General features: G+C 52.8%; 11 protein-coding genes across 11 annotated transcripts; 5 read left to right on the top strand and 6 right to left on the bottom strand.

Moving 5' to 3' along the window:
- Positions 1-878: 878 nt before the first annotated feature.
- Positions 879-1856, bottom strand: MAA_09567 (glycosyltransferase family 32 protein; the record flags this gene model as incomplete). The annotated part of the gene is made up of 1 exon (XM_007827565.1): positions 879-1856. The coding sequence occupies one exon, from the start codon at positions 1854-1856 to the stop codon at positions 879-881; it is 978 nt and encodes a 325-aa protein (XP_007825756.1).
- A 4268-nt stretch (positions 1857-6124) lies between these two features.
- On the top strand, positions 6125-7278 carry MAA_09568 (N-acetylglucosaminyl phosphatidylinositol deacetylase; the record flags this gene model as incomplete). The annotated part of the gene is made up of 4 exons (XM_007827566.1): positions 6125-6440; positions 6559-6749; positions 6812-6879; positions 6939-7278. The coding sequence occupies 4 exons, from the start codon at positions 6125-6127 to the stop codon at positions 7276-7278; spliced, it is 915 nt and encodes a 304-aa protein (XP_007825757.1).
- Positions 7279-7382: 104 nt separating this feature from the next.
- On the bottom strand, positions 7383-8849 carry MAA_09569 (Peptidase S58 DmpA/arginine biosynthesis protein ArgJ; the record flags this gene model as incomplete). Its single annotated transcript, XM_007827567.1, has 4 exons — positions 7383-7777; positions 7944-8430; positions 8495-8679; positions 8753-8849. 4 exons carry the CDS (start codon positions 8847-8849, stop codon positions 7383-7385), a joined length of 1164 nt encoding a protein of 387 aa, XP_007825758.1.
- A 1716-nt stretch (positions 8850-10565) lies between these two features.
- Positions 10566-11760, bottom strand: MAA_09570 (uncharacterized protein; the record flags this gene model as incomplete). The annotated part of the gene is made up of 2 exons (XM_007827568.1): positions 10566-11325; positions 11381-11760. 2 exons carry the CDS (start codon positions 11758-11760, stop codon positions 10566-10568), a joined length of 1140 nt encoding a protein of 379 aa, XP_007825759.1.
- Positions 11761-12401: 641 nt separating this feature from the next.
- Positions 12402-13403, top strand: MAA_09571 (glycoside hydrolase family 16; the record flags this gene model as incomplete). The annotated part of the gene is made up of 2 exons (XM_007827569.1): positions 12402-12676; positions 12758-13403. The coding sequence occupies 2 exons, from the start codon at positions 12402-12404 to the stop codon at positions 13401-13403; spliced, it is 921 nt and encodes a 306-aa protein (XP_007825760.1).
- Positions 13404-14280: 877 nt separating this feature from the next.
- MAA_09572 (uncharacterized protein) lies at positions 14281-15540 on the top strand (the record flags this gene model as incomplete). Its single annotated transcript, XM_007827570.1, has 1 exon — positions 14281-15540. One exon carries the CDS (start codon positions 14281-14283, stop codon positions 15538-15540), a length of 1260 nt encoding a protein of 419 aa, XP_007825761.1.
- A 1229-nt stretch (positions 15541-16769) lies between these two features.
- MAA_09573 (putative effector 5) lies at positions 16770-17601 on the top strand (the record flags this gene model as incomplete). The annotated part of the gene is made up of 2 exons (XM_007827571.1): positions 16770-16843; positions 16911-17601. The coding sequence occupies 2 exons, from the start codon at positions 16770-16772 to the stop codon at positions 17599-17601; spliced, it is 765 nt and encodes a 254-aa protein (XP_007825762.1).
- A 172-nt stretch (positions 17602-17773) lies between these two features.
- Positions 17774-19803, bottom strand: MAA_09574 (uncharacterized protein; the record flags this gene model as incomplete). Its single annotated transcript, XM_007827572.1, has 3 exons — positions 17774-18383; positions 18466-18755; positions 18820-19803. The coding sequence occupies 3 exons, from the start codon at positions 19801-19803 to the stop codon at positions 17774-17776; spliced, it is 1884 nt and encodes a 627-aa protein (XP_007825763.1).
- A 979-nt stretch (positions 19804-20782) lies between these two features.
- Positions 20783-22027, top strand: MAA_09575 (FAD-dependent pyridine nucleotide-disulfide oxidoreductase; the record flags this gene model as incomplete). The annotated part of the gene is made up of 1 exon (XM_007827573.1): positions 20783-22027. One exon carries the CDS (start codon positions 20783-20785, stop codon positions 22025-22027), a length of 1245 nt encoding a protein of 414 aa, XP_007825764.1.
- A 152-nt stretch (positions 22028-22179) lies between these two features.
- MAA_09576 (uncharacterized protein) lies at positions 22180-22917 on the bottom strand (the record flags this gene model as incomplete). The annotated part of the gene is made up of 1 exon (XM_007827574.1): positions 22180-22917. One exon carries the CDS (start codon positions 22915-22917, stop codon positions 22180-22182), a length of 738 nt encoding a protein of 245 aa, XP_007825765.1.
- Positions 22918-25865: 2948 nt separating this feature from the next.
- MAA_09577 (uncharacterized protein) lies at positions 25866-26456 on the bottom strand (the record flags this gene model as incomplete). Its single annotated transcript, XM_007827575.1, has 1 exon — positions 25866-26456. The coding sequence occupies one exon, from the start codon at positions 26454-26456 to the stop codon at positions 25866-25868; it is 591 nt and encodes a 196-aa protein (XP_007825766.1).
- Positions 26457-27364: the final 908 nt, after the last annotated feature.

Genomic DNA, 27364 nt, shown 5'->3' with positions numbered 1-27364 from the left:
GTTCTTCATAGTTGCACTGTTATGTAGATGTGACCGTCAGACGTGACCCCTCACCCCAATTGCTGATCTGACCAGCACCTAATGCAGCCGCAGAGTGTTTACCCAAATCAAAGGAAAAAAAAAACATCCAGCTATTTAGCTTCAAAGATTGCACCAGTGTCCGCTCCCGGTCAACTCAAGTGCGGGGCCCAAGATGCAATTGAGTGAGTGGTTGGGGTAGCCAATGAACAGCAAAGTCTAACGGCAAAACCCAGTCCAAACAGCCCAACAGCCGATAGCACTGACTTCAATGTTCGAGTACTATCAATTGATATTTAACTTTACACTTGACGGGCCGGGGCCATCCGGTCAGCACCCATCGTCACAACAGGTTAGCCAGGACAAAACAGCTATTCCCTACCGACTCAACGAGTCATGGAATCATCATTCGACCACATTAGTCCGTTATCCGTTCCCGGCAGCATCAGGGACTGGGGAAGTTTAATCTCGGCCTCATCACCTCGGTCCAGAAGACTGGGCTTAGAGCTGGCAGCCACTTGACTGAACGCTTGTTCGTGTCATCTCCATCCATGCTTGCTGCTTCCAATGTTTCAATCGCACCCGCACACTGGACACTGGACACGACAAGCCTGATGCTACAATACGCTCACATTAAATTAGGACAAAGTGTCCAATATTTCTATGTACCTTTCGCTCAGCAATCAACCAAACCATGTATATATATATAAATGTTGCTATGCGTCGTATTTTGGGGGTGTTGTGCGGCAAGATTTCGCCCGTCACCCTCTCAATCTCGCATTTTCCCGCGTACAAGCATGACCCCCCCAGGCAAAGCAAGCATGACATCAAGAATAGGTCCGACGGGGAAGGGGGGGTATCTAAAATCGTCGTAGCAGAGACTTCCTCCTCAAAAACAGCGCCAGCGCAACTCCCACAAAGAAGAAGAAAATCAGGTTGATTCGGCTTCCAATGGTTACAATCAGTTTCGCGTCGTACGAGTGCCATGATGAGCTGCCCAGGTGGTCAAAGATGGGTGTCGATACCCGCCCGTTCAAGCTGTGCAGAGGCCCCGGGAGGATCTTGAGGTCGGTTCGGTTGGATTCGTACACGTGGATTACCGACGCAAAGTGGCAGCCAGTGCTGAACATGACAGTTGCGTACGGAAGCCCCAGCCATTCTTTGTTGTAAACGGTGAGGTTGCGGACAATGTCGCCAACAAAGGCATTGCCCTTACTGGCCATCATGAACCCGATAGAGAAGCCTGTCGGGTGAGCCTCGGGGGCAACGAAGGAGAAGCGTCGGAGCGGACCCAAGGCTCGCTTGCACTTGAGGTCCATATCCAGGATGACTCCTCCATAAGCGTACAGGAGCATATATCGAAGGGCATCGATCCTCTCCACGGGATAATGATAGTTGTCCCAGAGCTCCCTCAGCTCAGGGAACTTGTCGCTGACAAACTGGCTGGCTTTGTCGTCGGTCCAGATATGTGACTCCCAGCCAGGATGTATATCGAGGCAGCTCTGTACAGCCTCCCCCCAGCGACCCTTCCATCGGCCTTCGTTGTCTCCCAATGCGATATGGTGCAAGATGGGCGGCACCACGTCTTCATACGGCTCAGCACTGACTTGGTGTATGCTGTAGTTGGCAAAAGACACGTCGAAATTGTCGTGCGACTCGGACAGAATGAAATCGGATGCGTTGTCGTGCCAGAATATGCGGAGGGCGGCGAGTGTCCAAGTTGTGTACAGTAGGTGGCGGCCGAACCACATAGAAACGATTAATATTACCAGGGCTGCCAGGAGGATTTGCCGGAATTTTCCTCCAGACTGGTTCCGTATATAAGATGACTTGTGCATTGTGAATTTTTTTCTCCTCGCCGTTTCGTATGCCCAAAAATCCCGCTTCTTGTGCTTGAGATTAATTGCACGCCCTCTATGGCGTTATGGCCAGAGTGTTTGACCAGTCGAGGGATAGTTCGCGAGTGCGACGGGGATTCGAGCGCGTGTTGAGAGGCACTATTATTACAAGCGCGTGTCGAATCCTGGGACCCTTGAGGGAGGACGATGGGTGCTTGTAGATGACAGAATTCGGTGAAGAGCTTAAAATGAGACGCACGACGGTGAGTGCGATTTGATTGCAGTATTAACGAAGCGAGAAAATATGACAGGTTAGGTCGATGGCATGCGGATGATGGAAATAGACGCCAAGATCTTGGAAGATCAATGGTACCGAAGATATGATGAATTCAAGTGTGAAGGAGCGCAGACATGTTGAAGTGGAATGAGGCGATCCGAAATGCAGAGGTCGGGCAGTCTTGGTCGACGACGAGCAACAGGCCTGAGGGCGACGACGAGGACGATGCGATGTCGAAGTCAAAGTCGAAGTGATGCTGCTTCTCCTTTCCGGTAAAGGAGAGTGAGTACTGCGCGTTGAGAAGCGTTTCTAAACTGGTTGCTGAGACAGACGGAATGTATGAGGAGGAGAAAGAAGCAAAGATGAACAAGGGAAGGGAGGCTGACGGCTGAATAAAGGAGGGAGGTCGAGTGTCGTACAGATTACATGAGGATGAGGCAGGAGCGCAGCGGGACAAAGAACATGCCCCGGCACACAACAGCGCAGGCAAAGGGCAGATGGGAGGACCAGGGGGTGATTCACCGGGGGCTATGCGAGGGTGGTCCAGATTGTCACCGGGGTCAAGTCTGACGGGTCAACTGGTTTGAGCGGTTGGGCGGGCGAAACGGGGCAGACGAGGCCGAACGTTAAGCCAATAGGGCTGTTGCAGGCGGTGCAGGGGTTGCAGCCCAGCGGCAGTGAAGCAGCGATGGAGTGAATGAGGCGCGGGCCAGTCCATGTCGTTCCATGTCCCCCATCCACCGAGATGGTTGATGTGCGCTCGAGTCGTGGATCAAGTGGGCGGGCTATATGGCCTTTGCTTGGATGGGCGGCAGCCCTGTTTGACAACTGACGAGCTTCCCAGGTACATATGTACCCCGATACCTCATCGCTACACCACTGGGCGAGGCACTTTAGGGTCAGGTCTGGTACCGGATATAATATTCTTGCACAATCGAACCACGGAGCACCAAGAGGACGAAGCATTGAACCGTCAACGGCACCCGTCTGGACGAGGGCCTGGGCCCGGGCCTTGACGCCAGGGACACACTCCCCAAACTCCAACGAGCGCAGTGCTCTCTCCCAAGTGCTTGATGTTTATCACGTCTGCACCTCCATTGCCGCACGAGTACACCGTATTAACGAGGACAAACGATACCGACCGACGGCGTGTTGAAAGGGTCCGGTCAACTTGACTCAACCATCTTGCTGCCATTACGGAGTACTCCCAACATGGTCACAGCCAGCGCTACCCAGGGTTGGCAAGCCACATTGCCCGCCTCCATGGTTTCTGATAAAGCAGCAAGGCGTGCATCTTGTGTGGCTTTGAAACAAGCTTTCAGGCATGTCATCATGACTTTTCGCCTGTCGGTCGCATCTCGCTGCCCAGATTGCCTTGCTTCCACGGAGTAAGACAGGTTACGGTTGGTGACGCTGTCCTTTGTTCCATGTCCCTTTTCAGCACACATTCGTGACAGCATTGCTTGCACGAGCAGCCAGCCCACTCCGTGGTCCCTGTCTCGTGTGCGCGACGATTGTATGGCGACCAATACTGCGCCTGTCAGAAACATAGCTGTGCGTGTGTTGGGTTGGTTGCATCATCATCGAATCCGCTGGCCCACTGCTGACATTCGATGCCTATCGTTTTGGTTAACGGGAGGGTCCCAGTCGCAGTCGTAACAAGTTGCGAGGTACTACTAGTAAAAGCGTCTTCTGTTCAACGTTCCACGAAAAGATAGACTGCGTACGGCATACCCCCGTACTCCGTAGACCTACCTACCTCGTAGGTACACCTAGCCTAGAGGTACATACCATCAATGGGAGACGTTAGAGGACACCGGCTACCCGATCGTTGCGCCTACGCGAAATACGTCTCCCGACGTGTAACGACCATGACAAGGTGCCGAATGGCGTTCGGCTGGCGAAGCTCTCGGGTCGCCAAACCATGCCACACCAGACTCTTCTTAGCTCTGCAGCGGACGGGCAAATGCAGCCACGGTTGCCGACCACATGTTCGTCGTCGCAATCATGCCGTCAGGTTGGGTGGTGCACTGGTGGCCCAGTCCAGGCCTTGTGTTGGTTAGTGGCTGTCAATTTTACATGTCAACAGATGAGTGTATTCTTTGCCCAGTCGGCAACACGGCACACTGGGATCCAGCGAGCCATGTTCCAACACGGATTCCTAGAGCTGGGCTGCAGCCATGGCCAAGCCACTGCCAATGCCCCCAAGGTGCAATCTTGTTCTGTTCGGGAAGTGTCCGGGCGCACCATCTCAGCATCACAGCCTCTCTCCTTGATGGAGAGCTGGTCCAAAGTTGCGGGGACTAACGCGGATTGCTGGAGACCAGCGCCGGCGGCCCACGCCTGGGAGCTGCAACTCCGTGGGAGCAGGACGAAGCAGTCAGTGCCTTGCCCGATTGATTGCCCTACAAGGCTCGCCAAGAAGGCCAAGGTCCATCATCATCATCATCAATGGAACGCTGGACCCAGTCTGCCGAGAGCCGTCACCACTCACCAGGGGCTGTCCTCCGTGCTGTGATGGGATTGGCACCGTGGCTGTTGAAACACCGTACTCGGTACTCCGTAGCACACAGTCAGGTATGACATGGATGGACCCAGCCGTGCCGATCGCCGTAGCTGGTCGGAGTCGGGGCTGGAGCTTTGAATTTCCGCTGTCCGCTGTTCTCGAGGCTGTTTGGGGTTTCAAGTCGGCCTATCGAGGAGACACAGGCTGCTGTCGACGGTTCAATTGTGATGCAGTCAAAGTGCTCCGTAAGCCAGACGAGATATGCCGGTAGTGAGTGTAGAAGGCGTGAGCATGACTACGGAACAATCCGTGCAAATACGACCTTGACCCCTAGCTACTTCAGGCCACAACCACCAAACCGAAAAAAGATGAGACCAAAGAAAAAATTCAAATCAAGGAACCAAAGTTCATGAAGCATGGAGGCCGCCGCCAGGCTAGAATGGGTAAGGACTCATGCGAGCAACAGTGACTAGCCACTGGGGCACGAATAGACGCGTCCGCGAATGACGTGGCGAGGCGGCCGGACTGTTGCAAGTTAATTTACGTAGCGGGAAGGAGCAGTCGTGGCGCCCAGATGTCGCCGGGACGTCCATGTCGTCAACCTGCAAACCTTGGAAGGCCAGTATTCTGCAAGCTCAGGCTCTCAAGGCTGATCCAGCAGCTTCGTTGCGGATTTTACTCCTCGAGACGCTCCAGCCGGGGGCCCCCATTGATGCCGGTGTGGGGGGAGTGCGATGGCGTTGATGACGCGCTGCCAGAATATCTATCGACTGGATGGCCTTTCGTCTCAGTTTTATTCCTTTGCCAATGCGAGCCAAGGATGAGTCAGGTCAACAGATATCAAAGCTGGAAGGATGACATGGCCATGAATCGGGTGGTTCTAGCTTGTTCTTGAATCAAACTTCGTCTCTCCCTCCCTCTTCCCTTTTTTTTTTTTTTTGAATCGTTGGTGACCTGGCACGTATGTCACTGGGGCGCTCGCCAACTTCCGACGGCGTTAAAGTGAGGAGCCGTCTCATTTCCCACGACATGTGCCGGTGAGCGTGCGGGAGACCCATGCCAATCTACTCTGCAAAATGAATGAAAATGAGTGAGAGTAATTAATTTATCCGTCTCCGCACTCCGCAGTTTTTTTAAAAAAAAACAGTCAACAGTGGACTCCATACTCGAGTACAAATGTACATGTGCGCCACACCACCAGCCGCCATAAGCACCAACTTGTGGCGCAGCCTAAACTCTCATACTGTTCTTTCATTTCCGGCCAGGTGGTGATGTCAGCTTTCAGTGGCACCAAGTTTGCCTCGACAATCACATCGATATCCAAGCAGCTTGAGACGACCATCCATCACAGCCGTGACCTCATCTCCATCATCTTAATAGCCACGGAACGCTCCATGTGCTGCTCACTACCCATCTACGCGACATTCTGAGGTTCATCAGACCCCTACAAAAGTTCAATCTCTGCCTCCCCCGTCGTCAGCACTCATGGTGCGCAAGCTCACCAACGCAGTGCAGCCCATATCAAGGGCGTGCCACTGGCTTGTAGCCACTCGCGTCCGTCGTCGGTGGTTTCTCCGGATTGCCTTGATTGTGTGTCTATTCCCTCTCTTCCTGCAATGGTTTCTGGCCTACATGGTAGGGGGCGACGCTCGTTTGCTGCCTCCCGAGCTCTCCAAGGCAAAGAACCTGCTCATCGTCACGGCCCACCCCGACGATGAGTGTTTATTCTTCTCGCCAAGCATATTGGGCGTTTTGGACAGGAACAAGAGCATCAAGGGCGGCTTGGTCGTCATGTCTACAGGTATGGTGATGAACGTATTCCTCGCGCTCATCTACACACGTCGCCTTTTCTTTTACCATGAGCACTACCAGACTTGGCCGTTGAACCCGATGCCATTGGCTGATACGTATCTCTATAGGCAATAACTATGGGCTTGGCGAGACCAGAAAGAAGGAACTTTTGGGTTCTTGCGCGGCACTTGGCATCGACACATCTCGGTGCGTTGCTCTAGACCACCCTGATTTGCAGGATAATCCCAAGGTCTGGTGGGAAGAGGCCAAGATCAAGCCCATATTGAAGGAGTACATTGAGAAGTGGGACATTGATGCCGTAAGCGATGCTTCCGAGGGACCAGAACGGCCATACAGCCAACTGACAATCCTCGAAAACAGATCATCACTTTTGATGAAGGTGGTGTGTCGGGCCACATTAACCACCGAGCCGTCAGCTCTGCGGTCAAGTAAGTGTTTTGCTATCAGCAACTTGCCGAGATATCACAGCTGACTTTTGGCACCCCAGTCAATACGTGGCGGAGAACGAAAAGGCACCAGCATCGTACATGGTTGTCTCGGTGGCGCTTCCCCGGAAGTACACCTTCCTGTTGGATCTGCCGCTGACTGCACTCTCGTTCCTGTGGAGGATTCTCGCCGCCGTCTTCTTCCCGTCGAGCTCAGCGGAGCCCAAGTACAGCACGCGCGCGTTGATAACAAACACGTGGCATCGTTACAGGATGACCAGGCGGGCTTTTGCGAGCCACGGCAGCCAGTATACGTGGGATAGACACTTGTACATGATTATCAGTCGCTATGTCTGGTTCAATGATCTGAGGAGGATAGTCGGGACGGCAACCACGGCTTGATGAAGATGCTTTTTCGGCAGTGTTGCAGAGCGTTGCATACCAAACCAATTAATACTAATTTGTCTGATACATGTTGCGGCCACTAAACGTTGGGTGTTTTGTTCTCACAAGCCAATCTGGCTGGTATATGACTCAGGTACCAGATCCCGCACGTATCCTCTCCCATGCTTCCTGAGCAGCTCCTCAACCTCCTTCCTCGGAAGTGCCTTGGCCTCGAATCCGTTGAATCCCTTCATCGTCTCAGCCTCCGTCATGGAATTCAGAAGCGCCTCCTCGGTGGCCTCGGCGGCGGCAACAAACACCGAGTCAATGAGCATGGATTTCATCGTCTCCACGGTATCCGTCTCCAGCAACGGCGGCAAACTGCTACTCACCCCGTCCCATGACGACGGCGATTCCGGAGTATTTGCGGTGGAAAGGGCCATGAAGAACTCGCCGCTAAAGTTCCGCCCGACCCCGTGGCCGGAAACTTGCGAGAGGCCCATGCCAGCACGCTGGGCTATGCGTCTAAGCTGGTGTGGGAGAAGGGGCACATTCGTGCTACAACCGTGTCAGCAGTCCGTTTCTCCCGTCATGGTGGCCATGGGACTTGCATGATGACAACGAGACAGCCTTGACACAACCGTCAGCATGTACCCTGCTACAAGCACAGGACAGCAACTCACTTCCCTCGGCGGCCTTGCCACTCTCCGGGGCCGTCGGCGCCGCCATCGCCATCTTTCTGGCCTTGAGCATCCTCCCCACGGGCACCCCGTCAATCTGCAGGTCGTCCATGCTGCCATAGTTGTTCTGCACAATGACGCCAACAGTGTACTCGATGTCCCCGTCGCCTTTCAAGACGCGCGAGCTGGTTCCCGTGCCGGCCTTGAAGCCATGGCTCCGCATGGCCGTCCCGCCGCCGTGGTTCCCTTCCAGAACAGCCTCCTGGGTTTCGGCGCTCTTGATGGCCGCCAGGACGTGCTCTTCCTCCACGGCACTTTTGAATATGTTGTTGAGCAGGCCGTCAAAGGTTTCGCCGACGGTAGGAAATCCATAGTACTGCACCTGGTCAAGCAGGTCCGCGATGCCGTCTTGTCGGAGGCGCTGGGCCGTCCACCGCCAGAGGGTGTCGTAGACTTTGCCCACGCTGACGGTATTCGTGAATGCAATCGGCTGTACAATTCGTCAAATCTTCCGACGGGATCACGACCAGGGGAAATGCGAAAATCGTACGCACCGCTCGGGAGAACCCCCATTCGCGGAGTTGGTGCACCCCCGTCCATTCACCAATGCCATTCATGTCGTGCACCGCCCCGTAGCATGGAATGTAAGTCGTCTTGTCGATGCCTCGGGGGAAGATGACCGTCACACCGGTGTGCACGTCCTCGCCCTTGTTGATGTCTACTTGGCCGACACGAACGCCTGCCCGACTTGGTCAGTTTTCGTCTTTGTCTGCCCACGAAAATAACCGCCCGACGGTGTACTCGGTACGCACCGGGGACATCGAGAACAGAATTGCGAGGACCTGTGGGGAAGCGCCCAGGACTATAACCCCAGTCGCGGATCCGGGATGAAGGTTTCTGAGCCACCATCTTGGAGAATGTATTGTCAGAATCTTCTGTAGACTTGCTTTCGTCTTGTTGAGTTTCGAAATGTGCTTATTGTATCGAGTTGGAGAAGCCACCGGCATGCGGGGTAGAAGTGATTTACACGGCATGACGCCAATTTCATGGGTACGAGTCCCGTCGCAAAGCAATGATTACTGCTATCACGAGGCGGTATAATAGGAGAGTATCATTGTCATTCAAGATTAAAGTCGTTGTCATGGCTAGCAGTTCACGATGGGGATTTTGTCCTGGACAATCTTTCGTCAGTGTCCAGCCCGCACTGCCACAATGCTTGATACAGATACCCTTCCCCGGGTTGTTGAACTCGAGCCGTTTATGAACAAGGCGCCGAAATGGAAGAGCTCATGTCGGGCCGGCAAACGGTCGTTTTGTCGTAGTTTGTGGCGAGGGCAAGTATACCATCTAATCCCGGCCAAACGCAATCTCAACAGCCATCGCCCTGCTATAGTATCCGAGACCATCGCGGCCAAACGCAATCGAAATGATCTCTCATGCAAGTTTCCGCATTTATTAGCTTCTTAAAAAGTCCCCATTTGGGTTGGAGTGACCGTTGATGCTCGCACTTGGCCGGTCGATCGTGTACTTCACCACGGAACCCGCGGCCAACACAGCAGCCCACGCAGACCGTATGGATGAGGACACTGCCACCGCAGTGTATCCGAGTGCATGTGATGGCTTGTAAATCGTTTGGTCCTCGGCAAGAGTCCGAGGGGATTGGAAGATTGGACTCATATGTGAGGATTTGCTGGCGTCTTGGCACATGGCGCAGGAGGTGGCTTAGAAATTGGCATTGTTAATACTTTCTTTACAATCGGATAGAAGTATCTCCAGCCTGGCTAGTACAAGAATAGGACTTTCATGTACATATGATTGGGTTTTAACTATGGTATGTATAGTCTATAGAAGAGTGCATTTGCCTATATTAGCATCCTTTCCTTAAAATATTGTACATGTACAAAGAGTGCTTTATTGGACCTCAGCCTTTCTAATTCATGTTCTCCTTCTATTTCTTCATCTACTACTCCCATTTTATGAACTTGGAGTGAAACCCGTATTAGTGGACTCTTACCTCGACCTTTTTTTAAATGTAGTCAAAGTAGAAAGCATGCTGTATTAGATGTTCGCTCTTGTCTACTTTATTTGCCTCTTTTGTCCTTGATATTCCACGCTGATTAGCGTCGCTTCGAGTATCTTTTCTCGGGGCTTTGTGAACCAACTTGGAGATGCTAGGCTCTACCCCTGCACTTTCCTACCAAACATGAGACTTCTAAGAAGCGTCATTGTCGCACAATTACCACGGTGGCTCCTCGAGGCTATCATCCTACTATCAAGGCTAGGTTACAATGGCGAAGGAAATGGAGATGAGCAGAAGGGCCTCAAGCGGCAACCCGACGCATCAAAACGCTATGCTGACCATGTAAAAGAACATGGATTCTTCGTTATTGATGAGGTGACACAGGAGCTCCGTGACCACTGAGGAAATCGGGCCGAATTGTAGAAAGCTCTTGGTGCGGTAATACAGCCGCCTCCGAGCCCAGCTCTGTTTCCCCTCTTCTCCTTCTGCGACTGCATCTCGCGCGCCAATGTCTTTTCGGCGACCAAATCTGGAATGCGCCAGTCCACACGTCCAAGTCGCCTTCAGGTTTATCCTGTTCCATGTACAAACTGAGTTCAATACGCCTAGTCGTTCTTCCTTGGCTCCCGTCGAGGTCGCAGCGAAGTGAGGATTTCCTCTCTCATCAGCCAGGCTACCCACCACAGACTTCCAGGCCCAAAAAGTACACCTACAAAGAGACCGAGACTGGTGATTTTGGCCCAACTGGTTTCTATTAATCCGGCCGTCTTCAGTTCTCGGAACTGGTAGCCCAGCCACGTCAGGGCCGAGCCAAAAACACAAATATAGTCGAATTGGAGAAGTGTGCCCAAGGCGGCGCCAGGGTCTGCTGCGGATTGCCAAAAGTATTTGGGCACGTACACCTCGCTCCACGAGTAATGCGAACTCATGAGGACATACCAATAGGTGCCTACATTGACCATGCCCAGGCAAACTGCCGTCAGTCGTGTAGATTTCAGCCCATTATGCAACTTGACGCGCTTGGACAAGCTCGTGGGCATCATGGGGAGCAGTTGACGCAAAGTCCAGAGCATGCCCGAGAAACCCAGGAACAGAATGGCACCCCATAGCCCGAACAATTGCCAGACCCAGTTCCACCAGTGTCGTGCAGAGAAGTCCGGGCCCAGGAAGGATTCAAAGTGAGGAACATAGAAGGACAAGGCCACGGCAGGCAGCACAGCAAGAGCCGACGAGTCGCGGAGCTCCTCGGGTCCCTTGCTGGCCACCAAGTTGGACAAGGTAGTTGATCCGTGTAGAAAGTAAAAGTACACGGGCAGAAGCAGTCCTGCCGTGGTAAGCTGCGCCAAAAGACTCCCCAATACGGTCCTGCAGTAAAAATGGTCAGCATTCGCCGCCAGCAATAGAGGGCAGGGGAGCATACCAAAGCAGCAATTGGGACCCGTGAGCGCGGCGACACGACTCCAGAAGCAAAGCCGCGTAAATGGAACCAAATTGTGCCAAAAAGTCCAATGCGTGCCAGTAGTAAGGCGAGTCTGGGCGGAACTGAAGCAGGCCAAAGGACGCGACAAGGTCCCCGACAATCTGGTCTAACGAGTCGATGCCTGTGAAGCGGTCGAGTAACGGGACAGTGACGCCATTGGACTGGTAACGCGACGCTTCGCGCATGCGTCTGATTACCGGCGCAATGGTCGAGACGCCCAGGAGGGATGGGACGATGAGAAGCGACCACAGGAGAATTGGCACGGCTTCGAGGCGACGGTTTCCATTTGGAGGCGGAATGGCAACTGGCTTGGGCGCCATTGTGTCGCTGAGTCGATGGAGGTTGTCTGGAGGTATCGCGGCGTGGATGAAGCAGCCAAGTCCAGTCGGGATCAGTCAGGGGTGATTGATGGGCGCTTGTACGACAGAATCAATTGATGCCTCCAGACGCCGACAGCATCGCGCGGCCTCTTTCAGACTCACTCTGGGCGCCATTACCCGGTAAGCATTTCTATCGTTTCGTCATTTCTTGCATTAATAAAAAACCATTGTAGGGGCGAGCAGATTTTTATTTAGATCAATGAGGACACATTTCCTATATAGGGTAGCCAATTGGACCAACCAGCCACGCGTGTGCCTCGTGCATCACGAAGGTTAGGGTTACCTGTCATCATGGCAGAGCAAAGACGGAGACAATAGCGGTCGCACGAGAGAGACCAAATGTCAAACTTGTCCACATTCCCAAGTGATTGCTTCACTGTCTTTTCTGCGACCTTGCTCCGCCGTTTGCTGTTCAATCATGCACACAGCCACTCCATCGTCGTAGTCAGGTGACGTCACACCCAACCTTGGCGTGGAGCTGCAAGCCCGCGTTCCAACATCTGAAATATTGCGCAACTTTCAAGGTCAGACCTTGGCCCAGATCGGGTGACTACATTTTGTACATTGTATACTGCCGCAACATGTCCTGGAAGGATAAGCTCAAGGGCCTCAAGGCCGACTTTGAGAGCATGATCCATCCCAGAGATCAGGCTCAGGATCAGCAACCGCCTCCACCACCGATGGCTTCCAGGCCGCCGCCAGGTCCCAGCCCGAGCTTCCACACTTATTGGGTTCCGAGATTCTACCCGGACACGCCTGTCCATGTGGAATGGGACGCGAAGCTGGGCAACGGGCCTGACGGTTGGGGAAACCAGGAGCTGGAACACTACACCGCTGCTCCCGAGAATTCGTTCCAGTACGATCATCTCACCTCCCCTCTCACCTCACGGAGCTGGACACTTGTGATGAATGATCATGGCTAACCCTTGACGTGTAGCACCCCAAACGGGCAGCTGGTCATTCGAGCTCTGGCAAACAATTCCTCACCCAGCCCCGAGCAGAAATATACCTCGGCCCGCCTGGTGAGCAGGCATACCCTCGAGCGAGACCAAGGTGTCCTCACTGCCGTCATCACGTCCCCCTGCGCAGAGGGCATCTGGCCTGCATTCTGGCTGCTGCCCCAAGAGCCGTTCAGCTGGCCCGTAGATGGAGAAATCGACATTGCAGAGACGTGGAACGGCGACCACGAGAACAGGACATGCCTCCACTGGGGACAGCACCACGAGGCTGACAAGCATCGTGTTCTGGGGACAAAGATCCCCGATATGCATGCTCGACCCGTTCGCTACGACTTTGCATGGCAGCAGCCGGGTGGTCAGCCAGGACAAGGGAGAATGATTTGGTACATTGATGGTAGGCCTGTCATGAAGGCGCCCATACCAGAGGGGACGCGGCCGATGAGGGAAATGACCATCTTGTTGAATGTAGCCATGGGCGGGAATGTGTGTGCCGGGAAGACACCGGCCGACGGCTACTATGACATGGTTGTTTACACCATGTACTTGGCCAGTGAGCTGGAACATGGTGGTTGGGAACGCTTCGAGTCGGACTGGGGAAGTGCGCCATCTGGAAATACCTACTAGCTTTGACGGACAAACAAGACCGCTTTATTCAGGAGATTTAACAGGAGGAGAGCTTCTTTTTTTGTTGTTGATGAGAGTGGTATCCCATGCACAAGAAGCCTACATGAGACAGCATCCCGCAGCGTCTCCGCTCCCCTTGGATGCCTCAATCCACGTTGACTCCCTCGTACGCAAACTGCATCTCGTCGACGTGTAACTCGGGTTCTTGCGCAAACACGGGGAAGAGGCGTAGGTTTCCGAGCCGTAGACTAGTCGTCTCGACGCCCTTGACGAAGAGAGGATCTGGGTCCGGGCCGTAGACCCGTTTCGAGATGTCTATTATTGCCGGTGACAACTTGAGCGTCGGCTCGGAGATGCTTGCCAGCACCTGGGACACATGTCAGCTCTCTCCTAGGCTGGCCGTCTCTGGATTCGTGAGGGATGCTCGCAACGCCTTCATCCCGCTGCCGTAGTCGGCCAAGGCTTGCACGGCGACCTTGCCGCTTCGAGCGCTGGCCATTGCTCCCGTAAGGGCCCTGGCACATAGATGGAGAGCTTTGTTTCGTCCTAGAAACCCGCGGTTGTCGTGACGGTTGGTTGGAACTTGAATCGTTGTTTGCCAGAGCCGACACAGGGGATCGTCAAGCGGGCACATCTGGAGCATGAAGCAGCATGACTGCACACTTGCGTTAGTGTGGCCGATGACTCTCAAAACACATTGTTCCATGCCGTGTCTTGTAGGATCGTGTATCCTGTCGCATGACGAATTTGACCTGTGCAGACCAAGACCAGACCACGTCCACGCATCAACAACGTCGTGTGGTCCATCAAAGCCTGCCATCCGCAGACCAGACTCGTCTGATGCGCTACATCCATTCAATCTTGTCTGGTCGCTTTGATGCCCGCCATACTGCACCTACAGTCCCCTTCTAGCCCCCCGGTCGTCGGCACCAGCCAGGACCGGCCAAGATCCGTCGCCTTGGATCTTATCCCAGACCGAGCCAAAAGTTGGCGAGTGTTGCACACATCCGTCTCAGATGCTGATGACGACACTGTAGTGCCGCACAACAATGGCTTCGTCTGCACAGTGCTTCGTGCCTGGCAGCAAGATCAACACCTCGAGCTACGGCCCGACGACGTGTGGCTTTCTGTGCTGACGCAGTTCAGCTTCTATCTAAACGGCGAGAATCGTTCTGAAGCCCTGCGTGACCGCTTCGTCAACCACGCGGGGCGCCGACGCCTTGAGATTGCCTATCCGCATTGCCAGACAGTGGAACAAGTCGATGTGCCTGCCATGACGCAGCGATTCGTCGACATGATTCGCGAGCATCTGGTCGATGATACTTTGGCCGACTGGCTACTCCCCGTCTTCAGTACCACGCTGCCCAGGGACAAAACTGTAGCCGCAGCCGCCTTCCTCGGCACCATGAGCGAATACTTTGGCTACGCTGCTATTTTGGGTTGCAGCTTTCCTTCCGTCACACTGCACGGCGAGCGTGAGGACTGGGTGGACCTGCTGGGGCGCATGGCCCGGCTCGCCGAGTTTGATACTGCTGGCGACCACATGGACAACGAGAGCAATGGGGCTGATTCGGAGTCCCGGTGCCGTCCCATGGTGCAGTGGTCTCGTGCCCTCACCGTCGTCGTCGAGTTCATGGTCGCTAGCTTCGACCGGCCGAACGACGAGCGTGTACACGACTTTTGGAGACGAGCCTGCCACTCAGTCGGCAGTGAAGCTTCTGGTGAGCCCAGCACCATGTCCGGCTGGCTGACGGCCTTTTGCTGGTGGCGCGCCGACGGCGCCGCCCAAAGGGCGTACAGCGACTCGGAGCTCGCTGAGCTGGAGCAACTGCGAGGCCATGGCCCGAGACTCAAGCTCGGCGGTGTCGAATTCCCCATTATTAACCAGGAAGAGATTCCATCTGCGTATACTGAGGCCAGCATAACCTTCCACCTCGCGGATGGGAAGAAGCTGGCTACCGTACTCACCGCAGGATCCAAGGGCGCCAGGTTGCTGGACAAGCAAGGCAGCGCCGTGCAACTCTTTTCCTGCTGGTGGCTGTTGACGCATGAGAAGAAAGGTCTTTGGCGAATTTCTCAACGGGAACCACTGGTAGTAAAACGAAAAGGTGCCAGGGCCGGAGACAAAAGACCCTGAGAAACGGTAAGCGTACAACCAAGCCAACAGCGGAAGATTACCTTGGATGAGGAGTAGTATAAAAAGCAAGAAGTATAATAATTATAGCGGGTAAAGATATTAGTGGTATCTTGACTCGGCGATGGAAAATAGTGAATAAACAGGAACATGAGGCGCATTCGGGTTTCCCATGAATAACTCTTTGTGAACTGCAAAGCGTTACTATTCATTGCTCTTGGAGATCGTCTTCCTCCGTAAGGACTGGCCAGGGCCTGGTTCAACGGCACGCCCATTGTACGAGGACAAATTTCTGCTTGGCTGGCGTGAACTTGATCTAGGCCATTAACCTGGAATGCCATTACAGTAACTCATAAGACCTGGTTTCATTCAGGTACAACTGTGGTGCTGTCTTAATTCTACTGCCTCCCGTTGCACCGTTGAGAAACAGCGCAGCAGTCAAGCGCCTCAAACCCCGAGCACCAATTACCATATTGCTTTGACTCTGCTCGCAAAACGGGTAGCAGTAGCACGCTGCAACGTATCATTAAGCCATCGGCTTCTGAGACAACCCGAAATTATTTACGCCCCGAGCCCATGTGGTCGCTTACCATGTAACAAGCACATTGGTTTCCGCGAGCGAGGAGCAAAGTAGACTGGAGCGATTGATGGGAATAAAGTCGCCAACGAGCAGGCAATTTAACTTGACTCTATGATGAATTGCCTTGCGAGTCACAATCGCGTGGATACAGGCGCCAAGCAGACTCCATGTGAGCCTCGAGCTCGGACAACGCAGCCAGCCAAAATGCTTCGCCCCATGAAAAGAATGCCCACATATTTGCGCAAATAAAAATGAAACTTCATCATCTTATATAGTGGTTGCATATACATATCTTCTTTGACGAAAAATCCATCTAATTATCATGTGTGCCATGGGTTATCAGCAATGGCGTGCAAAGGAACGCTCAGCGTTCCTTTTGTCGCGACGTTGAATCCGAGTTTAGAAAGACGTGAGACAAAGGTTTCACGAACACGCCTAGGACAGATTATTATAGAATGCCCACCCCGAGTGACATGGAAAGGAGTGTTTACAACCATGGATCACAAATTCCGTCACACTCGGGCATGGTGAATGGTAATTTTCTGATGGAAGTCGGGCAGCTTCTATTTGCTTTATATTTGCGCCTAGTGATTTCCAGACCCTGTAGTATCATTTGCGTTGACGAGCCGAGCCCGATTGTTCATTTTATACAATGCTATCAGTCGCCTTTCTTGCCGCCGTGATCATGGCATTCTCATCCGCCGTCGACTCGGCTGCACCTCGCGTGTAAGTGTTTCGTACAGCCCCCAAGTCGCGCTCTCTTGGAAAATTACCTGTTGCCAACTGACATTAGCAAGACGCCCATGGAAAAGCGCGGCCTTGATTGCGACACGCTGGTATACGGCCTCACCGAAAAAGACTGTGAGCACATGTCAAGTATTGGCATGGCGGCCCAAGGGCTAAACGCTGAGTCCCAGTCCGAGGCCAACATCTGGATAGGTGACGATGGCCCCAACACGATTACTTTCACCAACGTGGGCGACGAGCCCGTGACGGTTATTGTTTGGCACTTCCCTATAGGCGACTACGAAGCCAGCTTCGTGCAACAACGGACACCCGAGGTCTCGTACTCGCTGCCAGAACAGGGCGACCAGGTGACTGTGTCCATGGAGAATGGCGTATCTGGCGGCTGGTCTGCTCTCGTTGACCACGAGACTGGGCTTACTCCATACGGCCAAATCGACAACACCTGGGGCGAGTTTACAAGTGGGCGCCATGCCACGGTCAACATATCTCGCGAGGTCAACATGTCGGGGTCTCCCATGAGTGCTTACACCGAGGGAGGGTGCATAACCGACATGGATACGTGTGTATTTCTTTGTAAGTACGGCGACACGTGCTGGGAGTCGGGCTCCTATGTGCTTGAGGAATGCGAGGCGGGCAGCCAGCCGGGAGCCAATTTTGGACTGAATGGCAGGGGTGATCCCGAAGGTGGTTGTCAGGGATGGGAGAATGGCGGGCATGTCGACGTTGATTTGGGATAGATGGCTCAAGTGCCCGGTACTCCGTACGCAGGCCGGTTCTCAGCACGCCCTGTTTGTACATGAGCCGTGGCTCAAAGTCTTGTTTGGTACATAGTGACGAATTTGGACAAGAGGTAGTAAAGTACATTATTCAGGGGGCACGTGTACAGTGCCGTTTGTATTTCCAAAGCCATCAGTAGCTGGAAAACCACAAGTTCATATCTATCTGTTGATTCTGCATGTCCCAGCACGACGAAAGACTGTCAATCGTGTCTGGAAACAACAAGTCGTCGATGGAGCTGTTTTGGCTGCCGCTCTGCGAAAGGGGACTGCGTTGAGAGCTGCTGACGCCCGAGGACGTATCGCTCGGCAAGACGACGCTTCGTGGTACGGCAGACGCCCCCAGGCCCAGCACCTCACGGGCAATGGCTTGTATTTCCTTGACGGTCCTGGCTCCCTGCGGCCAAACCTCGCCCAGGGATTTGAGACAGCCGATGGTCAGCCGGATCTGCTCGCGGGCAATCGACAGCTTGGCGCCGGTGAAGAGGAATTTGCAGGCCGACAGGAACGGAATCGTCCCCGTGGTCACCATGCACAGCGTGAATGGGCTGTGGCAAAACGGGCGCTTGGGGAGCGTCATGATCCTGACCTGGGCTTCAATAGACGCCAGACATCTCATTGTGTGAATGGCTGTCGTGTCGCTGACTGAATGGGACTCTGGCGGGCACACGAAGCAACTTGAGATCTTCTCCAGCGGATCGAATAGCAGGTTCGAGTAAGGGCGGTGAAGTCCTACCATGTAACTTTGAAGAGAGGGAACAAGTGTTAGCCAAGTCCAAATGCAAGTTGAGCGCAAAGGGAGCCGTCGGGAGACGGGATGCATACGCATGGATACTCATGTGGGCATAAAAGAGCAACTCGTCCATCTCGCCGGTCTTGGACATCAGAGGCCTCTTGCACTCTGGCAATAGCAGCAACCACCCGTCTATCATGGCATCCACTGCCTCTACAAGCTCAATTGGAGGCGAGGTTTTCCTGTCCGGCGGTGTTGCCGCCATTATTTGAGCGACACCTCTCGTTGCACCTATGAGATATGCGAATGATGAATAGACATGGTTGTCTGAGGCAAACTCTCTCGAATCAAAATCGGCGAGTGAGTCCGGGGTTGGGATTACCTATGAAGCGTTAGTCTGTAGACTCTGATAGACAGCCATGTGCAACGGATTCAAGGCCACGTACTCCCGCGTTGTATTCTTGTTCCTCACATGGTAAATCCGCCGTCGCCGGAATGTCTCTGGTACGAAATTCCGTGTCGCGTCTGATGGCTGCATAGTGCGAATCCACAATGTATAGTTGCCACCAGGTTCTCCTCCAGCTCTCTGCTAAAACAGCATCCCCGTCGCTGTGCGCGTCGGCGAATTCCTGGCGAGACATTCCCAATAGTGTCGCAGCATCTATGGCATCATCAAGGTGTGTTTGAGACTGAGGTCGGTCACTGGACCAGAATAAAACGATGGAGTAGAGGAGCTGCGCCTGGCATAAAAAGGGGCATGGCGATGAAGCAGCTCTTGCGTCGGCAATGTCGCTGGCTGCCTTTGCGGCTAGTTGACCGCTTTGATCTGAACGAGCATACAGTGATCCGATGTAGCGAATCCCCGAAACCACAGGTTTGATTCTTTCCGACTTGGTGGCATCTCTTGAGTAGACTTGTAGGCGATGCCGTGGGAGGACCAAGGGATGAAAGGTGTGAAAGCACTTGTAGTACAAGTCTATGAAGGGGTCAGATTCGAGGTCCGAATCAAACAAGGTCGAAGCATCAACCAGGTTTGCGCGCGGGGAGTCCTGACAAGAGGCATCGAAGAAGGAAGCACTCGCGTCAGGGAAACACTCTGGAAAGACAGGTATCGATGAGCCTGAACCTAGAGGAAGAGGTTGCTGCAGATCTGCTGCGACTCTGCCCGGGTCATGCTGCGGGCTCGTTGACGACTGCTTTGCCAACCGCTCTCTCCTGGCAGCCAAGGCGGCTCTGTCGAGGCCTCCCCGTCGTGACTTTGCGTAGTTGCATTCCTTGCCGTCTTCTTCGCATCGCTTGCAAATGGGTTTTGTGGCATCACAACGAATATGTCGTGTCCGGCATGGGAGGCAGGCCACCGAAACCCGCGACGCTCCGACCTTTGCGGTCGCCGACTTGGCTTCGGGCTGCTGCTGCCCACTGGGTGTCATCCTTGCTACTTGGTGCTGCTGGCTTTACCGGTAGCCGGAACATGGCGTGCCAATTTCTCGCAAAGGTCGTCTCTTGGTTGGCAAAGACGGAGGAGACGTGGAGGGCTAAGTGTGGTGCGGCAGGTCGAAAGCGGGTATCCGGGTATTCGATCAGCGGAGCGGGAACCCGTTTAACCATTTGATGGCATTTTATGGAGTCTGGTTGGTGCAACCTGGTGGCTTTGGGCTTGTGTCGTTTGCAACTCTAGCATGAGCGGCTGAGACGGGAAACCAACTAGTAGTCAATACATGTATTGTCAGCACAAAGACACGACATGGACCCACCAAAGCCACTATCCCTTTGAATGTGCGCAGGTCCAATTGGGGTAGCGGGCCAGGGTTCCGGCTAATGATAAATGCTGATAAAAAAGATACATAAATATACTAGGAAGTTATATAGGAAACCAGGTACCTCATTTTTTAAGATATAAATAAATACAAAATATTATCAGCTATTTACCTGTATCAGAGAGTATCTTCATGTATCATAAAGAAGTGGGTCAAATACATCAATTGGACCTGCGCACATTCAAAGGGATAACCTACTTCAGAGTTCCATGTTCAGCTTAGAAGTCTGGTGTGACTGCCGAGGTGGTTCCGGGTGAGCCTTTGCGACGGGAATCCGCGTCGTGGATATCACGTTGGTGTGTCTTGACCAAATCCTCGACCACGAGGTTGGCAAAACGCAGAATTGGCCACCACCGGGTGAATGGATATCCATCAACTGAACAACGTGCCAAGGGACGTTGCGCTTCGGCTGTTTCGGAAGTCGCCTCATAAAGTCGAGTTGAGTGCATGGGATCCAACATGTATATAAACAGAGGCCACGTCCAAGTCAAGCAAATGAACAAGCATACGCAGAGAAATCTACCCGCCCTCGTTCGAGATACCTCTTTGACCAAAGACCAGCCACCGTCCCCGTCACCCTTCTTTCACAGCCATGTCGCAAAGAATTGTCATCATAGGCGCCGGCTTCGCTGGCATGTACAGCGCCCTCGCCGCCCGGCGACTGATTTCCCAGAATGGCAGAGACCAAGACATTGAAACCGTCGTCATCGCACCCGAGCCAACACTTGCGGTTCGGCCCCGACTTTACGAAGCAAATCCCGCCACCATGGCAGCGCCTCTTGGAGATCTCTTCACAGCGACTGGGGTGAAGTTTATTCAGGGTGTCGCAAAGACCATCGACACCAAGATGCGACAGGTTGGAGTAGTAAACACGGGAGGAGAAGCAGCCGTAGTAGATTACGACCGCCTCATTTTGGCTGCGGGAAGTCAACTGAGGGTTCCCAGTGTCGACGGGTTGAAGCAACACTCGTTCAATGTGGACCAGCTACACTCGGCAATCGCACTGGACCAACATCTTCACAGTCTACCACGGGCCCCAGATTGCCCTGCTCGCAACACTGTCATTGTGTGTGGTGGCGGCTTCACGGGCATCGAGTTGGCAGCAGAACTGCCCGCTCGACTTCGTTCCATATTGGGCCAGGACACAGAGACCAGAGTCATAGTCGTCGAACGAAACCCAACTATTGGCCCAGGCCTAGGGCCGAGCCCGCGACCCGAGATTCAGAAAGCACTGGACGGCTATGGCGTGGAACTGAAACTCGGTGTTGCTGTCACGTCTGTCGATGCCGGCGGTGTCGTAACCTCGACGGGCGAGAGGATCGAGGCCAGTACTGTGGTTTGGACTGGTGGCATGGTGGCAACCGGCTTGACACAACAAATTCCGGGGAAGAAGGACGGACTGGGCCGCCTCATGGTTGATGAGAACCTCCGCGTCGCGCAAACAAAGCATGTCTTTGCGACTGGAGATGCTGCTTGCGCCGTAACCGACGAGGACGGCCACACGGCCATGATGAGTTGCCAACATGCCCTTGTGCTTGGCCGTTCGTCGGGCCACAACGCCGCCGCCGATCTTCTTGGTCTTCCCACCCGTCCGTATAGCCAGCCGGATTACGGCACTTGCCTTGACCTCGGGCCCAATGGAGCAGTGGTGACCGCCGGTTGGGATCGTCAGGTCGTCTTCACGGGCAGCCAGGCCAAGTCGGTCAAGCAGTTCATTAACACGACTCTCATCTATCCCCCTCCAGCAGATGCAAAAGAGGCCTTTGCAGTTGCGGATCCGGATTACAAGTTGCCCAATTTGGAACCGCCACCTGTGCCGGTTGCTGTCAAGGTATGAAGCGTTGGTGCACGTGGCATGGGGACCAGAGTAGTCTAGATTGTCCTCAAGATTTAATTGCTCTCATATAAATACACCTTTCCCAAGCCTTGATGTGTCGCTAGAATGATGATGTACATTGTCCCGCCGCTGATCTCGACATCTACAAACGCTCAAAACCCAACGTCAATGTTGTAGCCATCAGGGAGCTTTTGGGAAGAAAACTTGACTCTGCCCACGCACTGGCCATACTCGTACGGCCTGCCCATGGTACCATTTCCAACACCAGGCGTGTTAGACCAGGGGTCATACATGGTGACCTCGGTCTTGGGTAATTGTGAACAATCAGGGCCACCGACGTTCCAAGGGTAGTATTCCACGAAACCGACCTGACGGGGCTGAATGCCGCCGGCTCCGTACGGCAAGGTGTAGGTTCCGACGCGAGTCCGGTTTCCAGTGACGGTGTTCACCACGGTCCCAGTCCAAGTGGTGCCATGGTTATTCTCAATAACCAAGAGGTAGGTGTGGCTGTAATCGCCGGTAACCTGGACCGAGCAGCTCACACCGGGGCCGCCATCAGCACCATCGTGGCAGTTTTCATCGTTGATGTCGGCAGTAGTGCCTTCCTGGAAGGACGAAAAAACGGCGTGTACGATGCTTTTCCCGTTGTCGTCGGGTCGGTTCTGGATGCCGCAGTAACCAACATCTGGGACATTATGAAAGTTGAATTGCTGGGCGAAATAATAACCAGAGTCGTGAGAGGCTCCAGCCATGTTAAATGGGAAAGTGATGTCTCTTAACCCATCACTTGACCCGTCCCAGGGTCTGCCAGGAAAAGACCAGTCGTTGCCCACAAGGGCGAGGCCAAGCTGGGGGGCGAAAGCGGCGACGGTGGTCAACGAGCACTTCATTTTGGAGTCACTGACGAGTCACAGTTGTCATGTAGAGAATGTGGTTGAATGAAAAGTTCAGACGAAAACGAGAATCGTCTTCGCATGGCCCATCTGACCTTTAATACTTGCTTCTGCTAAACCTCCCCGCGCCGCCAGGCTCATCGGCCCATCGCCATTGAGATCAATGTACCCGCTGTTACAGAAGCTCGGGATCTCGTACGGCTTCATGGCACAAGAAGAGAAGCGCATTTTCTTTGCCTGAAACGCTGCGTGGATATCCTCATTTAAAATGCCGCACAAGGTACGGAGTCCTCGTGGCGGAGTCGTTGACTTGCACTATCGCGTACGTTTCATATCGAATGGAAGAAAGGGTGCATATCCCCGATTAGTATCTACAGTACAATTCAATGGCCGACAAGCTCCTTTTGGAAGGTCACCCCTGATTGCCAAGCGGGTAATGTTCAAACTAGGCCGTCATTAATACGAGTAAATGGGTTCGTCCCACATGGCAGGGAGTTCATGGTGAGACCAGCTCAACCGCTCCATGCATGGGCCCCCCGGGCAGACCATGGTTTGCAAGCTGTCCTGGAATCAAACCACTGATTTGCCCGCTGTGACTACCCTTGGCGTAATCAGTTAGATATCGCCGTCTTCTTCCCGTAATTTCGGACAACCATGAAACGAGTTGACGCTACCGAGATTGGGCGAATGAAGTGTAACAAGTTCAACTGCGGGCCAATCAATTACTGAGAAACACAGAAGCAACTACAAAGGCTAGGCTAGGTATCTTTAAAACGACCAACTTCAAGACCTCAAAGAAACACGGGGCCTCCTCGCCTATGTCACTCAAGACCATGAGAGGGCGCTGGAAAATGCAGACAAGAATAATTCGGTCCCTACGAAGTTTGTCTGTCTTGGCGTCTGGCTCCGATTAAAGTTTGTTCAAAGCAAACTTCATTCTCGTCTTACTCATATGACAAAGTCTATATGCTTCAAATATCTTGTGTATTTCTCACTTCGCTCAAACCCCCGTCGCGCCTCCACCACATCTCGTGGTCGCTGCGCGAAGAATTCAATTTCTTTTTCCCTGGCTTGCGACTCCTTCCCCAAGATGTCACTTCTGAAAGAGTCTAGAACAGTATGCAACCCCCCCCCCCCCCCCCCCCGGGCTAACGAACCAGGTGGGCTTTGCGGAACGCGTTTGACGTGTGGTTAGCCACTCTCTTGAACATTTTCTTTTGAAGCAGAGTGCATACGCTGTTGTGCTTACTCTTCTCTTCCAGCAGGGTAACAAAATGTTTGCATAACTTATCCCTGGCAAGTTGTAAATGTATATACCCATGGATGGCTGAGAGAGCAGGCTTCTCGGAATGGTACTAGCAAACTCTCAGTCGATTATTCCTTGCCATGATATGGCCGAACAACAACTTGACGAAGGACTCCTCTTGCCCGAGTAACGTTTTGAAGATTGGACACACAACCCCGGACGGAGCATCACCAGTAATCATGCGCTACATGTAGCTGTCGATAAGCTCCTGGAGTGATTAAGTGGTGTGTGGCGGCATCTGCAAAAATTGTTTACGTTACTAAAAACCTTGCATCAACAGCAACAGCACCAGCAACAGCAATACCAGCAGCAACACCAGCAGCAGCAACATCAACATCAACAAGTCCGATGTAAGTCATTTGTACCTACCACTACTCTTGATCCCTCCCTATTCCCCGGCAGACAGGCACTGACACAAGCAATCCTTGATCCTAGGTCCCGCCCCCTCTCCCCCCGCGTAAAGAGGCTGATCCTCTTCAAAAGAGGTTTTGATATCCTCCTCCGGGAGGCGGACTAGGATTCCGCGGCCGAAGCGCGCGCGGCCGCCGCGTCCCTCGAAGGGTGGCGCCGCGCCACCCATACCCAAATCGACGTCTGGCGGGCGCACCAACGCGCGGACAAGGCCGCCGCCGGGCCTGGTTGTTGGTTGCCCAGTATTTTTTATAACTGATAGGTCCATACATTTCTTTGTTTCAATCATGCCATGTCTCTAGCCGCGGCTTATCTGTGTGGATATCGGTTATTTCGCCGAATTTGGTTCGTAGTCATGCAGACTAATACAGAGCTCTCAGTAGAGGCTCTCGTTACGGATAGCAGGTCTAATAGGAACGCGAACTAGCCACTTTGAGACAGCTATTTGTGAAACTACGTCGGCATTGCACATGTGACCTCGCTTTTGGTGAGGATGTAACACCAGCGCTGGCTCAAGCCTGCGATGGAGAATTACTCGGCGGGCTTACTCTTTTTGCTAGGTGCGCTTATCCCCTACTACCTAGCTAAGGCCAGGTAATTACTATATACAAGCTTTTCTTTTAAATACTTAATAGCTTATAAAAATATAGTATATATTATTTTATCTTAAAGTATATACTAATATATTATTTTATTTTAAAGTATATATTAATATATTTTTTTATCTTAAAGTATATAATAATATATTATAATATAAAGCCTATTACTTAGGCATCTCTTAGGGCGTAAGCCCACCTAGCAAAGAGCAAGCCAGCCGAGCAATTTACCTTTAATATAACCGAAGGCTCTGGTTATTTCCGGATAAGCCCTGCTGGGCGTCGAGTGTCAGGGTTCCTTCTACTACTGGGAAGAACTTCGCTCTACGATACGTCTGATAATTGATTAGATAACCGCGTAGCAATTGAGTAAGAGATTTCCTGTGAAGAGGTAATGACAGACTGTTGAATTACTATATAAAGGAGTCATCTTGTAAGAAAATTAAACATCTCAGTGTTCTGCTGCTTTATAAGCAGCAGTAAGCTAATTCCCATTGCGTCTTAATAATAGCTTCCTGTCCTCGCTTGAAACGAGCGACGTAATCTTGATAAAACCGGTCCCAGCGGATCTGCAATAGCAAGCCACTGATAAGATTGTCAGAGATTGTAGGAAGTATCGACGACATGTTGTTCTAGACCGTGACTGTAAATCCGTCGCATAGGTTCGTAGGGGTAGATTCGCAAATCCCTTCGTCTGTAAGGACGCTGAAGCTAGTGCAATCTCCGAACCAGTTTGAACACTCGAAGCGCAACTTGAACTTGATCATTTTGCTCGCATCAGCCGGATCTGTTTCTTTCCAACCTGCGACGCATCGAGTCTTGGAGCCGATTGGGTCGTTGGAAGAAATCCAGCACCGACAGCTGACATCCGAAATGGGCTGAAAGTCGCTGCCGGGGGGCGCTTGATAGAGACCGAGAGGTCTAGCTGAGCATCGGCCAACAGGCGTGCCTTCTGTGAATGAATGTGGTTTGGACCAAGTCCCGTCGACATAAAGCTCGTTGCCACGTCCACCTCCCATAGCGTAGTATTTGGCATGCGACTGCCAATTGGAGTCACGCTTAACCACATCATTATTGTCCTCGACTTGAATAAATAGACTATTAGAAAGGATCGGGACTTGTGAGATTCTCGCCTCATTGGCGTCATGCTTACCTGCGGGTGCGGCCGTTGCTCCAACAGCAAGCAAGCCTGCCAGAATCATCTTTTGGAACGTGAATTGCATGATGAATGAGGGATCGAGAGTGTAGGCTCAAGAGGGAGGTCAAGTGTAAGTATGTGGCAAGATTGGATTGAACTTTGATGTTGTCACTGGTTGAGGTGAGAAATCGACAACGACGGCGGAAGGTCAGTCAATATATATGTATTCTGCTCCTATGGTACTGACCCGTAACCTCGGCTGGAACACCGGCTTGAGAGATAGGCAGTCAATAAGCAGGGTTACTCTTTGGCTGCGCGGCCCCTACACTTACACAGTGTGATGGGATGAGCTATTGACTTGGCTTGGTCGCTCGTCTCCGTCCCGAGTTCCGACCTCGCAGGCAGACGTTCCGCACAGTAAAGAAACCTCCTTGGCAACAAAGAAGTGCCTGAGTCGGAATTCGTCTCTGAGTCCTCGTGAAAAGGGCTCGATTCAATAGTAATCTCGTATTGGGCTTCACGATCTGTTGGGCCTTTTCCGTGTAACAGTCCTTGACTACTTGCTCATGAGACAGACTTGTGCTTCTGTACTTTGCATGACCGTCGTCGTGAACTAGTACGTATTATACACAGAAAGCCACCAGTGTCTCCTTGTCCGGCTGCCCATAAAAAAATGTCGCAGACTTACAGCCCGGTTTGCGCGTTGTAATGCATATTGTAGGCTCGGCACATCAGTTTCCTGCATTCAATTCTGACAGTCAGAACGAGTGAATGAGCGCAATCCACGTGCTTGTTATAAACCAATATACAGTATATGATTGTATAGCAACCCTGGGGGATTGTTTGTATGTAGCCGCCCGGTTACGGCTGTACATGCGACCTAACCGCAACGATGCCGATCCTGTGTCTCGGCATTATGCAAATGCTGTGTAGACCAATTGCGGCAGTGACACCAGCAGATAGTCCTATATTAACTCGTGATTTTAACTTCAA

This window comes from Metarhizium robertsii, assembly GCF_000187425.2.
Source record: "Metarhizium robertsii ARSEF 23 chromosome Unknown MAA_Scf_5, whole genome shotgun sequence".
NCBI lineage: Eukaryota > Fungi > Ascomycota > Sordariomycetes > Hypocreales > Clavicipitaceae > Metarhizium > Metarhizium robertsii.
The sequence above is the reverse complement of the archived record's forward strand: the minus strand, read 5'-3'. Positions and strand labels throughout refer to the sequence as shown.